This window comes from Syngnathus acus, chromosome 22 (genome assembly GCF_901709675.1).
Source record: "Syngnathus acus chromosome 22, fSynAcu1.2, whole genome shotgun sequence".
NCBI classification, from domain to species: Eukaryota; Metazoa; Chordata; class Actinopteri; order Syngnathiformes; family Syngnathidae; genus Syngnathus; species Syngnathus acus.
The window spans coordinates 2,656,468-2,674,007 of record NC_051106.1 but is presented as its reverse complement, the minus strand read 5'-3'; the positions used below and the strand labels follow the sequence as shown (position 1 = coordinate 2,674,007).

The 17,540-nt window shown below is 39.2% G+C and overlaps 3 protein-coding genes across 8 annotated transcripts in view; 2 read left to right on the top strand and 1 right to left on the bottom strand.

The window, feature by feature from the left end:
• Nucleotides 1-336: 336 nt before the first annotated feature.
• Nucleotides 337-5,898, bottom strand: LOC119115786 (glutaminyl-peptide cyclotransferase). Its single transcript, XM_037240563.1, has 7 exons — nt 5,686-5,898; nt 3,673-3,819; nt 3,247-3,516; nt 2,107-2,274; nt 1,901-2,000; nt 1,153-1,269; nt 337-1,071 (listed from the first exon to the last, which is right to left on the bottom strand). Exons 1-7 carry the CDS (start codon nt 5,791-5,793, stop codon nt 890-892), a joined length of 1,092 nt encoding a protein of 363 aa, XP_037096458.1. The 5' UTR covers nt 5,794-5,898; the 3' UTR covers nt 337-889.
• On the top strand, nt 4,235-11,737 carry mocs3 (molybdenum cofactor synthesis 3). 2 transcript variants are annotated; one of them, XM_037240561.1, is made up of 14 exons: nt 4,235-4,246; nt 6,251-6,432; nt 6,841-6,973; nt 7,050-7,142; nt 7,911-8,031; nt 8,741-8,815; nt 8,889-9,006; nt 9,067-9,175; nt 9,289-9,351; nt 9,723-9,886; nt 9,964-10,011; nt 10,538-10,634; nt 10,729-10,836; nt 11,208-11,737. In XM_037240561.1, exons 2-14 carry the CDS (start codon nt 6,322-6,324, stop codon nt 11,363-11,365), a joined length of 1,398 nt encoding a protein of 465 aa, XP_037096456.1. In that variant the 5' UTR covers nt 4,235-4,246; nt 6,251-6,321; the 3' UTR covers nt 11,366-11,737. The 2 variants fall into 2 exon arrangements, with proteins under 2 accessions (XP_037096456.1, XP_037096455.1); XM_037240560.1 differs by having other exon boundaries at nt 6,838-6,973.
• A 1,035-nt stretch (nt 11,738-12,772) lies between these two features.
• The window catches only part of prkd3 (protein kinase D3), a 29,170-nt gene continuing 24,402 nt past the window's right edge, over nt 12,773-17,540 (top strand). For all 5 annotated transcript variants that reach the window (XM_037240558.1, XM_037240557.1, XM_037240555.1 and 2 more), the window contains exons 1-2: nt 12,773-13,043; nt 14,389-14,995. In XM_037240558.1, coding sequence (XP_037096453.1) covers nt 14,708-14,995 — 288 coding nt within the window. In that variant the 5' untranslated portion in view covers nt 12,773-13,043; nt 14,389-14,707. The remainder of the gene's footprint in view (nt 13,044-14,388; nt 14,996-17,540) is intronic.

Genomic DNA, 17,540 nt, shown 5'->3' with positions numbered 1-17,540 from the left:
TTTTAATAAACTGTTAGAATTCATCAAAAATAGTAATGTGCAGTTTAATAAGTATAGTGGAATCAGTCATGCTCAGTTTTCCCAGGAGTGTGCTTTAGAGATATGAACAGATCGGAATTGTGGAGAGGGCCACCCTGACAGGATGAAGGGACTTGAGATTGTGGAGGTGAGTGGGTCTCTGTGAAAGAAAGGGAAAAGCTCAGCATCAGATGAAAAAACAGAAGTACTGTAGGTAGTGTTTCCTGATGACTGTGTAAAACTTGAATTGAAACTATACAAAAAGTCCCTCACGCAAAAAGTCACTTGAAGACTCAGAAAAGACAACTTTTCATGAACTTCCTTGTATTGTAATGCAACATTTATTTCTGACTCATGATCCAGAAAGTACATGCATGACATTATCCATTATATTAAGACTGGCTAAATAATCACAGAGACAAATAATGGCAGGCAAATGAGGTACACCAGCACAGGATGTTATTCCTTTTGCTATCTAGGAAGACAGGATATGAAGGGCTCTTTACCTTGTTACAATACAAATACTGTAAGTTTACATCCTCCCCATGAATGATTTATTCTATAAACATTGAACAGACTAACTGTAGAAGACAGAATGTCACATAATCCGTAGTTATAATACACGACCTGGTGCACATGTCAAAAGACTAAAGCTGCAGAATCAAATTCAAGCGTGTGTCTAAAAAGTACTTTATTAATTTAAATTCAAATTGAGCCTTAAATGCATGATCTATACCTTTTACATACAATATGTGAGTTAACATCTACATTTGTGAACAAAATGCACCTGTTCCTGGAATCAGGGGTTAAATATCAACATTGTGTCTCAAGTAATAGGTAAATACATTAGCAATATACATATAAGGTAAAATTACATGTTTGTCATTGTGTTTATGGTATTGGCAGGTCGGGCGTTAAGGTACTCGAGGACAAAGATCTGTAAAATCTTGTTGAGGTTTTCAATGGTGGATCGGTCCAGGTTCTGCTCATTGTCATCAAATGTGTGCCACACGGCGGGGAAAGGGGAGGGAATGAGATGGAGGACGCGTACACCTGCCAAAGAAGCAAAGGATGAGAGTCGTGAACCGTATGAGAAAACATATTTGAGTTGCCTACTGTCTGGGGGGTGCATACCTCTGTTCAGGAATGGTATATGATCATCTTCAATACGGCCAATAGGTCGATCTGGCCAGAAATATTCCTCTTCATCGGGATGATTTTGGAGTTGATTCATTGAGTGTAGACGTTTTTCTGCCCACAAAGAGTACAAAGTGTACACTGTTAGATATACAGTGATCCCTCGCTACTTCGCGTTTCGTTTATCGCGGCTTCACTACATTGCGGATTTTTTTTTTCCAAATAAAAAAAAAAACATTTAAAAGTCAAAATAAAACTTCTAAATTGAGGAAACATGTGTCTAACCTTTAGGATAATGTAGCATTGCTCCAAATGTTCGTTTACATTCCTTTAGAAGTCCGTTTTTGCGTGTTAGCACGATCGCGAATTAGCATCTTTCCGCTAACTCGTTAGCCTGCCCAGTACTTCTTGTTGGTGACTGTACTTCGCGGATTTCACTTATCGCGGGTGGTTTTTTGAACCAATTATCCGCGATAAACGAGGGATTACTATATAGTAAAAATATGACTAATATTACTAGCCCTCATTAGGGTCACCAGTGAGCTGAAGATGATTCCCAGCTAACTTTGGACAAGAGGAAGGTCAACGAGTTAACAGGATGTGCTAAATGTGGTCTTATGTTATTCAGAAGTAGTTCCCAGGATGTGGTAAATGTGACAACAGCAGGTTTCTCCACTGGTCTATGACAGGCTGAACCAGTGTGGTGGCTTATTACTTTAACTGATGTGCTATTATTATTCGTCACCTATGTTCTGCAACCGGGACAGCCAGTACGTTGTGGTTTGGAACTGGTTACCAAAGCGTGGACTTGGGGCCCCAATCAGGTCCAACAACAGAAAAAGATCCTGGAGAAGAAGTAACACAAGAGCTTAATTTCTCCAAGAGTGCACACCGTTTGTGCACACGTATGTATCTTTGTGTGTAAGTGTGTGTGAGGGTCAGGAGACATACTATCCCATCCAGTTGATTGGTGTCTGTTTCTCCTGGAGGATGCGGGGTGTTTTGCATCTTCTGTGCTAAGTGACGAGAGCCATACAAAGAGTCTAGAGCGGTCCAGTGGTTGAAAGCTTCCTCTCCATCGAAGAAAATCAATTGCAAGGTCAGGTTGGGGGAAGAAGCCTACAAGGGGAACAAAGTGTCAGCAATTGTTTACAACACCATTTTAGATTCTAGACGGTTTGCTTCCCTCTAGTGGACATATTGTGCTAAAGAAAATAAGCAATGGACTATTGTTATTGCTGTGTAACATGTTAAACCCAAATAGTGGAAGGCTATGTTTTAATCACCACTTTGAATTCTAAATAATTGATATCTACTAAGGAGGTCAGATTTTATTATTGTTTTATTGATTTTATTGGAATATTTGTTGAATGTACTTGGTAATGATTATCATTGGGGACATACTATAGGACAAATTTTGTTTTTAATCAGAACAATTAGGTGCTAATCTAAAGTGGGTTTGTTTTGTCTTGATGTAAGCTTCACATACCGCCCCCCCTCAAATCTATTTAAAGGGGATGATTTTGAAGGATTCTGCATAATGTCAGCCATATGCACTCTAGAAGCAAACTTATTTGCATTCAACTGAATTTCACTTCTCCCCTTGGACCTTTTTGATAGACGCCTGAACACAATAAACACAGACTTAGGCTGATCTCTGGCTGTCACTGGGCTTGTCCCTGTCCATCCAGTGGAAAGATGTATTGGTGAAGCAAAGGGCAAAGGAGCAGGCGGCATGAATGTTAAGTGTGTTTTTCATGTGATTGACCAGGGATGGGATAGGGAAATTTAAATGCTGGAAGGAGTCACATTTTAAATATTGACAAAATATATGTACTGGACATTTAGAGCTTCCACTCTACATTTTAAAGTGTGTCATGTCTGTGGAGTTTTTTGTCCATTTCTTCAAGCGGCAAAGTCCCGTCTTACAATTTCTGTACTAGTCTTTCCCGAAGGTATCTGAGAGGTCAAATTCTTCCACCCTAGAATCAACCAACCATGCAATTATGGATATTGCTTTGTGCGCTGGGGTACAGTTGAGATGGAACAGAAAAGGTAATTTTTACGTTGCTTCTAAGCCACAAACATTACCTTTTGAGTTTTTAGCTCTTCATTGAGGGCTCGTGCCAGCTCAAGCATCATGGCGCATGGCACAGCAGAATCGGTGGCTCCCAGAAACACCTGTTGGTGGTAATACTTGGAGTCGTAGTGACAGGCTAGAACCAGGCGGCGCTTAGCTGATGGGTTGAGGGTGGCAATGATGTTGGTGAAGGGTAATGGGCCGTAAGGTGTCTGTGACGTGAACGTATCCTCCGTTACTTCCCAACCTGCTCCAAGGGAACCCAGGGTTGCTTTAATATGCTGAAATAAATAAACAAACAAGAAGCATTATTATTGCTTTGTTACTAATTGATCATGTTTTGTCCCTATTAGAGAGAATTAATTGTAATACAGATAAATATAAAATCAAAATCCCTAACAGTTTATTGTTACCATAGCTGTGATGATCAAACTTACCTGCTGCACCGCTCTGCTGCCCGGGGAGCCTGGATACCTGGTAACAAGCAATGGCCTTAGGTCCCTTTGCCACATTTTGGTCAGGTCTGTGTGTGTCAAGGCCGTCTGGATCTCACTGGGTGTAAGAGTGACAGCTTGGTGCTGTAACTGGACAAGAGCAAAGTGTTGTTTTTTTTTGCTTGTTAGCTCCTTGATTGATTCATATATTGTTTGGGGGAAATGTGGGAAAAAACAGTGTCCACTGCACTGCTGCCTCTGGTTACAAAATGGAGTTACAGATAAATGGCTATAAAAACAGCATGGGTACTCAATAGATGGATACACCAAAATTTAGCTGCTGTTTGTTCCTGAGGTCTGAGGACACATTTATATTAGCACACCTCAGTGCATCGTTGATCAGCCCATTCATTGTGTTGGCTATTCATTGACAAATGTTTTCCTTAAAGGGGAAGTCAACCCTAAAATGTTCTTAATAATAATAATAATAATAGTAATAATACTGATGATAATAATAATAATAATATGTATTAAAGTCCAACTAGTCCAAATAATGTTCTGATTAATGTTATTGTTTGTGGAATATGAATTAAATGGGCAAATTCACATGTTTTTATCCATCTCAGGAGGCGGCCATTTTGCCACTTGTCGACTGAAAATGACATTACACTTGCAAAGTCTCAGGTCACAACCTATCACAGCTATGAATGAATAAATATGGTAGCAAAATAAGATAACCAAAATAGTAGAACATTCTCAAAGTAAATCAGTTATCCACAATACCACTGCTATGATCATAATATCAAAAAATGTAGTTGTGCTTCCTAGCTGTGTTAAAACAACATGGAAATGCCTTCGCATTGTGCAAGTGTACTACCTCGTGAGTGTCTGACTCACTGAGAAAGAGAGCTCATCAGTATCTGTGCAAGTTTGCTCAGCAGGAGCTAAAATACAATCATATTGATCCCTCTGGTTCCAGTTGTTCACTCAGAATTGGTCTCAAAGTTCAAGCTGCAGAGAAGCCTGGTTGTCTTGGAAACAGACATTAAAACCCAGCAAGCCAAAGACGATCCATCTCGATTGATTCCCTTTCTCCACTTTTTCCCTTGGTCATATTCAGAATGCAGTCGAAATTAGATTATTTTCTCACTAATAGCTGTAACAGAAAAATCCTGATACGGAGTTACAAGTAAATGGCTCATGTTCTTTCCATTTTTAGGCCATTTAGAAAAAAATGTAAATTACATTACTTTTATGTTTGGGAAAGAACCTGAACACACACCCATATGAAAAGATACAGTCATAATGTTAATTTGTTCCGTTTCACTTGGTCGCCAAAGGTATGTTCTTTCGTACATCCGTCCAAAAACCGGTTTAGGTTCTATAACTGCAATGTAGAATACAGTGCATGCAAGTATTATTATGTGGTTGGTGACATGGCCCTGAACCCTGAGAGGGTTAAAGTGGGGTCCACTTGAGATCTATAAATACCAAGCCCTGCAATTGGAAGATCAAAGATAATGACAGAGCTGCCATAGCAACTACATGAAGGCTAAAACCACAAGAATATGAGAAGCAGGAATGTTGTCGCGTAAGCTAGGCCATGTTTTGTTTAAATGTTAAAGACTCCAACGTCAATTTGTTTGGGACTCCCTTTCCCCACCCTCGTACATGTACCTAAGGCTATATCCTTAATGCCTGCTCATGCTTAAGTTACAAATGCTTTAATAACGATTAATAAGCAGAATCCATTTTTTTCAAATTAAATCAATAAATAAAATAAGGCATCATTTACAAAGCACTTAGAAGACTCGTTCTAGCCCCCCTTTATTATTCTAATTATTACTATAAAACATCTCAAATACAATCACTAAAATCATCTTAATATTTGAGAGTGGTGTTGTAAGATCCTAAAAGAATTGTTATGACCACAATGTTGAAATTAAACACGAATACACCGATCAATAATACCGTTTCATTTGAGTGTAGTTGGAGCAACAGATTTAATTGGCTTACCTTTTCTTGTGTCCAGAGAATTCCATTAGAGCAGTGGTTGAGTGTTGCCCAGATGGTAACAGTGGCAAAAAAGCGCATGATAGAAGGACCATGGTCCCACACAGCCATCGTTTCTGCGTCTCTCTCTCTTTTTCTCTCTCTACCACTTCAGATCATGTGAAAGGCAGCAGGGAGCGCGTGTGTGCGCGAGCGCATGTGTGCGTGTACGAGTGTGCGCACACCGATTTTTTATGTTTCCCCCCATCCTAAATTGACAAAATATATAAAATAACCCCTTCGTGCCTAGAGTACTTCGACTGCTGTACCCCCACTTGGTGTTATCCATAAAGTCACCAGTGTATGTATTTTTTAAAGAAAATTCTTATAAAAAATGTCACTTTTTTTTTTTTTTAAATTTAGTTCTTGTGAATCCAAACACAACATTTCTATCATTTATAAACAACGGCAAAAGGAGAAAAAAAATAAAATTAACTGTACAGCCCAGAAAGAAGAGGGACGAACCAGCCAAACTGCGTACCACGTGGTATCATAACCACGTGATAAAAGCGGAAGTGTGCTTCTTGAGCATATGCGCGAACTGCTTCCTCACATTTTGCACTGCTGACTTTTGGAATTAAAACATTTGACATATAGATAATGGAAGTAATATCAGGGACGACTGAGGAAGCGAACTACTTGAAGGCACAGCTAAGAGAGAAAGAGAAAGAGATCGCTGCCCTGAAGAATAAACTGGCTGCATTCGAAAAGGTAGTGTAGTGTCTTGGTGACTGTCAGCAAGAAAGTCACGTTTATTTGCAATGCCATCGTAAGCAAATCGTTGCAAACAATGCTAAATCATTTTCTACTATTTACATGATCTTATCTGTGTCCGTTTGTCATGTATCGGTACATTTCGTTTAATCAGACTATCATGGAAAATATCAATTAGTTTAGTCGCTCAAAAACTAACTCATGGATTCTGCACAATTTTTGTTTTTAAACTTCAAGCTAACAAAAACCCAAAGGGCAAAATCTCAGTTTGGGCTTCTGGGTCCTCTCAGCATGAGCATTGTTACAACAGAAATAATTAGCCAAACACACAATTGCCCTAATTGGTTAGTCAGATCATCTATAGTTAGCTGTTATCATTGTATTATTTCTCTTTTTTTCTAGAAGAACAACTCTTCAGTCCCACTGCTACTTGACAGAGTGACTTCACTTACTCCACTAAAAGCCAAAGCAGCTCTCTCCAATGAAGACATCTTGAGGTACAGCAGACAGCTCCTCCTACCTGAGTTGGGTGTGCAAGGTAACAATTCCCCTATAAATGCAAGAGTGACTATGGCAGGACGAAACACACCGATGTGGTCTTTATTTGTGCACAGGACAGCTGAACCTTCTCAAGACATCCGTACTGATTGTGGGTTGTGGAGGTCTGGGTTGCCCTCTCGCTCAATATCTAGCAGCAGCAGGTATAGGTAGGTAATCGCAGGGCGGTGCAATTAATCGAAATTCAATTACGATTATTACACCTTGATTACTAAATTGGCTTAAAGAAACGATTATTATAAAAGAAAATAACTGATTTTATAAATTTTGTTTGGTCCAAAAAAAATTAGAAATATATTTCCAAGAATTTAATTTGAATCAATATTTTATATGTTCAAACATTTTCTTGTTTTGTAATAAACATTTATTCAATTAGTAGCAAAATAATCACGATTGCAAACTTTTTCCATCATCGAGCATCCCTAGGTAATTGACTGGCACACTAACATTTTGCTAAGGCAAACAGTTTGTCCCTTTAAGCTCTCAATACTGATAACATAAAATGAATAAAATAACTATTAGTCAGGTTTATTTTAACACAAATCTTTTTTTTTTTTTCAACATTCCTAATTGTCTGTTATGTTGGTCTTTTAACGCATCTTGTTGAGTCTTATGTTTCTTTTGGAATTTAAACAACAAAAGGCCAAAGAATGTTAATCCCTTGAGGTTGAGCTAACATGAGTTACGTTGAAGTCTTGCACAATATGCTGACATCTTGTGTAAAATCATGCATAACGACCCTGGTGTTTTGGATGAATCGAGAGGTGCGTTTTACAGTCAATGACACCCTGCGGATTTGACTTCAGAGAGTCCACTGCAATTGATCCAATTTTGCACAGCAGATGTCACTATTTTACATGGTTCTCTATTCCTGTTAGGGTTTGGCATTCATTTACTCCGTCTGTGTTTCTCTACAGGGCGACTGGGTCTGCTGGACTATGATGAGGTGGAGCTCAGTAATCTGCATAGACAAGTACTACATGGCGAGGAGAACCGGGGTCACACTAAAGCTCTGTCAGCAGCCAACGCAGTCAGAAGGTGATGTTTGTGTCCTACACAATCACAGTTTTGTTAAACACGTGTATTTAGTCAACATTAGATAATAAGGGAAAATTGTATCATTAAAACTGTTGTTTGTGACCCCAATGGTCTCTGTGTAATGAATGCAGGCGCTTTCCAGTCTGGCCTCAAGTTATATTTGGGTGTGTATGTGTGTACTCCAGTCTGCAAATGTTGTGTAAACATGTTATTTCTGAGGCAGCTTCTTTTGGTGCTTCTTGCCCCCCACTGTGGTTAGTACACATTTGGCTTGTCGTTCACCACACTAGGGTACCACTAGGAAGCCACAAGCACAGCAACTTCCATCTACAGTTGAACCTCTAAGGTTGAACATAATTTAGTCCAAGATGGTCCAACCTCAGTTTTGTTTGGATTAAAATGTTTCTACCAAAAGGAAGCAATGGGAGCTGAATTAATCCATTTACAGATGTTACCATATTGAGCATATATTAACTGTACAGCAGACCTGTATAAAATTCAGAATTGGCATAAAAGAACACAAAATTAGTATGCTGAAAGTATTACTCATGCACACCAGCGATTTCACTTCTGGACTTTAAAGTGAGATTTTTTTTCTCTCCCTAATTCTGAATTGTACAGTCACATTTGACTTTAGAAGTTCCACTGTACTTTGTAGTTTAATTCATTGTTATTTTATTAATTTGTACTTTTGAATGTAACCTCACAGGTTGAACTCAACAGTGGAGTGTATTCCTTACCACTTGCAGCTTTCACCTGAGAACGCCTTGCAACTCATTCAACAGTATCCCGTTCCCGTTTTTGGTGACTTTATGAAATTAAGAAAAACAGACAAGCCTTGACTTGATTGACTTCATATATGACATCGTGGCCGATTGTTCGGACAATGTCCCCACTCGTTATCTTGTCAACGACGCCTGCGTGCTGAGCGGCAAGCCTCTCGTATCGGCGAGCGCCCTCAGAATGGAGGGACAGGTAAGATATTTCCATCTTGCAAATCACCATCCTGCACGGCCTGAACGTTTTGTCTTGTAGTTGACTGTATACAACTATGACGGAGGCCCTTGCTACAGATGTCTCTACCCAGTGCCCCCACCCCCAGAGACAGTGACAAATTGTTCCGATGGAGGGGTGTTAGGAGTGGGTAAGTCCAGCCTCTTTCCAAGAAGCCCTTAACTTTATACAGACTCGTCTTTCTCCATCATCTCCAGCCTGTTAAATACTGGTTGTTAGTCAAATGTTCCACTTATCTTTAAGTTCCAGGCATAATGGGCTGCTTTCAAGCATTGGAGGTCCTCAAGATAGCCTCTGGACATGGCTGTATCTCAAATCTGGCATGACATACTGTTCATTTCAGCATTCCTCGATTTAATACAAAAGTGAATTGTCACAAAGTTGGGACTTGTTACAAATCCAGGATGAGGTTTATTTGGAATTTTCTTTTCTATTACGAATTAATATGTACAGTAACTGCCTCACATTACTGTTTTTATTTGGGTATTGATTAACATTGCGTTTATGACTTGACTTGACTTATGGATTTGAGTTAAGCAGCGAAATCCACCCGGTCTAACTATCTCACTGGTGGCCATTTTGCCACTTACTGTCGACTAAAAATGACATCACAGTTGCTCAGGTTACGGCTCAGCTTGCAAACGTGGTTTCATGTTTAACTTAACCGCACGTGTCAGCTTCCTGCGGCCAGCAGCTGGTGATCTTTGATGCTCACAGTACCAGGTTCCGGTCCATCAGGTTGCGGCCCAAGCAGTCTGGGTGTGTAGTGTGTGGAGAAAAGCCCAGCGTAACCAAGCTCGTCGACTATGAAGCCTTCTGTGGTTCTGCCGCAACAGATAAGGTTGACCTTGATATCCTGACATGTTCTTTTATAAGAAGTATTTAAATGTACTTCTTAATATAAAGTTTTGTTTTCAGTGTCGCAGACTCAACCTCTTGTCCAGAGATCAGAGGATCACAGTGCAGGTGGGGAACCTTTTGGTCAGAACATCCCTCCCCTGTATTAAGTGTTGTTTATTCAACCATTACTCGTAATGTTCTCCTCGAATTCATGAAAATGGATGAACTGATTGTATCTCAGCACTCGCGGGACACAAGCTAAATGCGCTTGTAAATTTTCCACAGAAAAAGAATAACACTGTGTTTGGCATCAATAATGTTGCATGTGGATCGCACATGCATATGCACCTTCTGAACTTTCAAGCAGTCATTAAGCGCAGAGATGGAAATCACAGTTAAATTGAATTTGCGTCAGGGGTTCTATTTAGGAGCCATTTGGAGTCCGGCGGTTTTAGGAAAACCTGTTAAAGTAATTGTAAAATGCTCCAAATCAAACCCAAGCATTACTTCCCTCAAATTAACTGCAAGTTGGTACATTTCCGAATTTAACTGTAAGATATAAATATGTTTTCCTAAGATAAAACCACTCCCTTCTTAATGAGTTGGTCAATGTTATTTTTGCATTTTTGTGAATGTTTCATTGTATTTCCAGGATTACAAATCCATTGTGGACAAAGCAGAGCCCCATCTCCTGTTAGATGTGCGCCCTCTGGTGGAGGTGGACATATGCCATTTACCAAGCTCTCTCAGTATCCTTTATTAGACTGGAAACCAAACATAAATCAGTCTGATGAGACATAATAAAGCCCCTCTTTGTGGTTATTCTCTTGACATTGTTGCAAGATATACCACTCTCAAGTTTAGAGGAGAGGACGAGTGAACATATGCAGTTACTTCAGGAGCGTATCGACCAATTGAAACAGCAGACGGTCGGTGTCTGCCGGCCTCCAGGTAAAATGACCAAACGCCGGCTTGATCTACTTGTCGTCTGAAATGCTCATTTCTCACATATTTATCTATACATTTTTCACTTTACATTGCAATCATTATCGGAGTCTGTGCATGGATGGAATTTACGTGGTTTACAATTGCAACTATATCATGGGATAGTTGTCTTCCATAAACGGTGGTTTTTGATCTGATCTACACCATAGCACCCAAATTATAGTTATACCCCAAAACATAGAATATATGGACTGTACTGTAAAAATAGAATCCCTTGAATATAATCTGTATGCAAACTTTGTTTTCCCCTATAGTTATCATGCAGATCCACAGGAAAGTATTTCTGTCGCCAAAAGTATCTCTGTGGTTTCTTCCAGTTTATGTGATTTGTAAGCTGGGCAACGACTCCCAGAAGGCCGCGCAGATTCTTGAGAAGATGAGTGGATCTGAAGTAGACAATATCACAGTGAAAGATATCTGTGGGGGGCTGATGGCGTGGGCGAAGAGGATAGACCCCAAATTCCCACAGTATTAAAGGGTATGTATCATGTAAAATGAACTTTTAGCTTTTAGCAATGCCAATGCAAAAAACCCCAAAGTGGTGTTTCCTTCCATTCACCCATCTCGGAACTTTGCTCACTCTTCTTGTAAATGTCACATGAGCCTTGATTGTTGTTACCTGAGCACTGAGTCATTTTTAGTTGACAGTAACCGGCAAATTGTGTTTTAAAGCTGGTAATTAATTGTACATGGAACATAATGACATAAAAATAATTATAGACAAAATATGAAGATTTTACTGCTGATAATGGCTAAATAACTATCCTGAACTAAAATAGTATAATAGAGACACTTCAATTTCATTTACCTCTATGTTTTGTACAAAATAAATCATATTTTGATTGTTTTTGTGTTGTTTGTGATGCTTTAAATGTTTTTTAAATAGTTTTTGTTAGTACAGCCGGATCCAATCCATAAGACCAAGTAATATTATCCAGTATATACTCAATTTCACTGTCACCATGGTTGCTATGTGCCTGTGTTTCCAGCATGTGAGCTGTTTGTTGTACAGTGATTTTGGTTTTTTTTTTTTTTTTTTTCTTTTTTTACAATGTCAGCAAATTGAATTACATCCAGTGTTTTTAACAACTTTCAGTGATTAAAAAAAAAAAAAAAAAGATCCTTGTAGGATAAATACTGATCCTCGAGACTGCAGTTTTGGTATCGGATATCAAGAAGTGGTATTGAGGTTGATCCACTATAACAGTTACTATTATCAGCCATCAGAGCATTAATGAGACTTCAGCTGACATGCCGCTGTTGTGATGTCTTTGCACAGGTTATTGATCTTGGAAAAAATTTATTAAATTATTTCACGTACCCCTGATGTGGAACCACTACTTTTAATTTGAAGTGCTCAGACTTTCTTGAACAAAGCAATGAGGTTCCCCTTGTTTACCTTTCAGCTTTTGTGTGTTTTGTACCCTTTCGGGACTTGGCTTTTTAATTTTTTTTATTAGATATGTCCACGTGTTGCAATGGTAGGCCAGGGACCCACCACCCTGGCCTCCTTTCATGCAATATCATGAATGGAAAATCAATGTTACACATATTCATCCGAGTAATACAATATTAATTCACTTAAGAGACTGTGACGGCTGCTTAGAGCTCCTTAATGACTATTATGTTCTCAAGGGTGTCACGAACTTTTCCAGGTCACGCGAAGCTGCAGTTAGATTTTTTCCTCGAAACACATAAAAATGAAATAACGGAAAATATCTACGCATGCGCAGTGTAGCCGTATCTTCAGTGGCGCCATTGTTTCACAGAGATTGTAGTTCAGATTTGTCCGTCTAAACGTGGAGTCAATCACAGAGAAGGCTACGGAAAAACTACAACTCCCAGCGGGCGTCACTACTTTCTTTTCGAGTGTAGCAGGGGGAGTGGTCACAGCTGGAAGGATAATAAGATGCGCATGAATTTACTACAGTATCTGAAACAACGATAAGAGGAAAATAAATGGACGTTTTCGTTGCTCACATCAAGCGTTTGCGCGAGGTTTTTTTTCGGTGTTTGTTTTATTTAAGTTGGCCTTTCCTCGACGAATTTTAGCAAGTTAAAGTTGGGACGCCGCTTTCCGTAGTTGATGGAGATTCAAAGTTTGTTCGGTCCACTCGCATTGGAAAGAAATGCGTCCTTCGCTGACTGTGAAGGTAAAGGATCACTTTTAAGATATCTAAGGAGACGTTTGTCTTTGGAACGGCAAAAAGTTGTACCGAAGCGAAACGTCCGCTTGACGTACATATTCAAGCTTGTGTAACTTGTTAAGTTGTTATTGTGTGCGCTCCGGTTGTGTTCTGCCAGTACATGAATAGAAGTGTATACCTTTTCAAACCGTAATTCCAGATGTTGAGTACTTAAATTATCTTAGATATTGGAAATATGTGTTTCTTAAGCCTTCGTTTGCGATGCTATTGTTTTCATGCATGCTAAATGTCAGGAAGCTGTTCGTTATTAATTTATTACACTTGAGATTCGGGACAGCATACTGTATTTAATTGGAGTGGCCTTTCTCTGTGGAGAGCAATGGCTTTATGTGTAGATAATTTGATCTAAACATTGATTGTATATTTATGAAAAGAGGTAAGTAATAATGTCGTAGGACAGTAGTGTTTTTTCAAGTTTTTACACCAAATACTACCTCAAAAAAATACTTCGCTCTTCAAGTAAAATAGACCATTATTAAAGCACAGTAATGTAGTGGGCGCAAGTGTCCCAAAACAAGGCAGAGGTTTTATTCCTAAAAAATGTGTTTAATGTTACAGGTAAAACAGTAATGCTGCACTCAAATATAGGATTTAAAATGATGATGATGATGATGATGATAATATCAAAGTATTTTATTATAATGTGTTGCGCACATAAAAGTTTAACAGGAGTTGTACCCAAATAAATGTTTTAGGGAAAAAATAACATTAAATGCAAATGCATTGTACTTAAAAGATAAATACAACTTAACTCATTAATTCATTCATCTTCCAAATTGCTTCTCCTCATGAGGGTCTGGAGCCTATGCCAGCAGCCTTTGGCGGGGTACACCCTGCCAGCCAAGTGCAGACAATTTAACTCACTAACAAATGTACTTTTCTGCATTCAAAAAGCTCAAGCAACTCTAACACTATGTACAGTTTGAATATTTCATTCTGCGATTCTTCTGCATACTGCCAAAGATGGCTCGACACTTTTAGAGTCACTGTTCTGGGGTTAAGCACTGTACTTTATAAAGTTTGTGGGTTGTGGGGTTATTTTTGATTTATATTTAAAATGCGCAATCTGGAGTCCCCACATTCCAAAAACCTGTATGGTAGGTTAATTGAACACTGTAAGGATAAGCGGTTCAGAAAATGGATGGATGGTATGATTGATGGATGAATGTGCAAAATGAGTCAAGCTAAAAAACAGGCAGAGGCCCTCAAATGTTTGTTTTTTAATTTAAGTAAGTGTAGATCCTTGCTTTGTCTAAATTACAAACATGTCTGTGTTTGTTTTTGGTGACAGGCTTCCTGTGGTCAGAGTGGATCAGTGACTTCAGTAAAGGCAAGGAGCACCATCTCAAGATATGACATTTGCTCCAGTGATATTCTAGAGACTTATTTCAAGTTGTTTCTCCATATTGTGAAGGAGTGTATGAGCTCAGGTGAGACCAGCGGCTTTCCCCCTGATTTGATCTGAGGTGACACAGTGGTAAAAAAACAACAACAACAACACAATGCTGACTCAGTAAAACTTATGAGTACCAAAAGTATTCCCCGCCATAAATCCTGTCACTGAACCCTCTGGTATTCAGCATTACACGTCGCCATTGGAAAAAAAGCCAATGTCTGCCTCCTCTCCCCCATCCTTACCTCGAGCCTTTCAACATTCTCTCCATCCGCACCACCCGACCTTACCGCCCATTCTGTCGCCATCTTCGGCCGGACCGCTCTACTCGCGGCTGTCCAATGGAAACCACAGTGTCCCCAGCCCCACCAACTCCCGTAGCTCTTTCCATGGGGTGTCTTTCCTGCTGCAAATTGGGTTGACCAGAGAGACAGTGAACCTGGAGGGCAATGACCTCTCCCTGTCGGCTGTCAAGGACCTAGTGTGCTCTATAGTGGACCAGAAGGTAAGATCCTCAACCCCCCCAAAAAAAAAAAAAAAAAAATCTCTTCACAAACACATTCATACCCACTACAATTTAAGCAGCTATTCTGAAGGCAGTTGTGGAGCAACATGCTGCATCAGCACGCGTGTTGTCAACCAACCATATTCATCTATCGAGGTGTTCCAAAACAAACATCTGGGTCGCCTGCTCTGAAACTGACACAGCAGAAGCGCACACACACAATAGAAGTGGTGGACAGTTAGTGAGTGACGTTGCATTTGAGTGCGTCGGTTCTCAAAAGTTTCACAATCATGCTTAATCGCTCCTCTGCGGTTTTACCGTTGCCAAAGATGAACTCAGCCTTGAAAGTGCAACGTTAGACTTCATTCCTGACTGCAGTAATTGTACCTATTTGTCTATTTTTGTACGCTACTTATGTTAGATTGATCGCTTCATAGGCACTTGTTTCGCCAGCCTAATAATGCTGTGTTAAGTGTAAATTTAACATAGCCTTATATTAGCACAGATGTTTTTATCAGTGAAAAATATGATTTTACTTGCTCATGGATTAGATATTGTCTTAGGATAAGAATCTGTTCTTGAGTTGATAAAGTCCAAACCAGATTTTCTTTGGTAACATTTGAACTGTCAGACATTATCATGTAAGCATAAAATTCTTCATTTTCCTTCGGGGTGACACAGCGGTTACCAAATCGGAGAGGGTGACTTGTTAATAGAAGTTGACTTCTTTGAGACTGGGAAGCGCATATCTTCGCGTAAATATTAAACACAGTTGACTGTGCCACGTACATTCCGTTCTTTTATTATTGATGTCATTTTATTGTTGCTTCAGCTATAGCACACAGCCACTTAGCTGACTAGACAGAATGTGTGTACAACTTTGTATGCAAGTTTCTGGTGTCTTACCCTTCTTGGCTGGCATCATGAAAATACAAACGCCAAAGAAAAAAAAAAGATATTTTTTGTCGAATTATTCCTTTTGATGATCACTAAGCGGATGGCTTGCAGATATGATTATGTAACCATAAAAAAACTCCTTTGAGGCACATTTCTCCAGAAGATTTTGTCCTGCTTAAGGGACATTCCATTCACTGTAGTACAGAACGAAATGATTTTTGGAATTGTTATAAAAGAAAGTTAAAATTCCAGAAAAAAGAAAGTGGTGACGCGTGCTTATTTTCCACGAATAGGGCTGTTTGACAATTGTTATTGCGCAATATTTTTCATTCTTACTTGACATTTGACTTCAGTTGCTGAACAGTGTGTGTCTGTGTTGTCTTATTATGTGGTGCATTATATTTTATATAATACCTGCATTCAAAGTTGTCCCTTGAAAATTATTTAATTAACTCTGCTTAGCATTGCGTCATTATCCTGAAAATCAGCATGTATGTATTCCCATAAGGAGTATTTTTCTGCGTCGGGCATTTTTACAATTGTAAAATGTTATTTCACTTACAAAAATGACACAACTGTGTGGTGGTTTCGAACTAAAAGCAGTTAATTATCTTAACCCAATCACACCACAAAGAAATCTTTGTGCACTTTTTAACTGGCACTTAATTTGAATTCGAATGCACATTTAAAATATCCCTTCGTGTTAAACTGCCTGCTTATTTTCCAGCTACGCTAAATGTTTGTTGGGTTAATGCTCTGCGGATCCTGTTTAAATAATGAAATGGAAGCGCATCCCACACATTGTATTTTTTTTTCACCGCTCGTGTGTAATTATGATTACAGTACACCATTTGTAACTGCAATTATCGTTGCGTGAAGAAAGGGGGGGGTGATTAAACAGTGCACTTCAATCAGCTGCCTTGGCCTCAATATTTGGGAAGGTCACTCTTATATTATGATGATTGATCAAAGTGAGGAAAGGTAAATGTGCAGCAAACTTGAGAATTATGGAGACGATATTATGGCTAATTTTATGAGGTCTGTTTTAGATGACTGTTAATATTTTGCTCTTGACAGCAGGTTGGATTCATTGTTGGTTATGTAACTACTGATTTGTTTGCATGTTGGATTTGTAATGTAGTGGCATTGTTGCAAAAGTAGGGAACAGGAAAAATGTGGATTCAAAGTTAGAACCACATCTCTGAGGAAATCAGTATAAATCATCATATACGGTGATGGAAATAAAAGGCCGCCGGTTTTATTGTTTGTCTTAATCATAGGTCGCTTGTATAACACAGATTCATGGAGAATCTTCATACTTTTCGGGTTGGTGTTTCGGGACAATACTTTGTGGGAATAGCTTAGGAAAGACCCCTTTCTCTTTCAGCATGATTTTGAAAGTCAATAAATGATTAGTTGGGTGAGTTTGAAACAGAAGACCTTGAGCCAGCAGCACACACCTACACTTGAACAGAAGTCAGGCCCTCCAAAATCTTGTAGAAAGTTTTGTTTTCACATCAACACCCAGGCCTTAACTAACCTTGTGCATAGTTTGCTGAAACCTGCTGGAATGAGAGGCGAAATGACAACCCGAACAGTCAGTTGAGAACAAAATGGTTGAATGAGAATATTCTCTGGCTTGTAACAA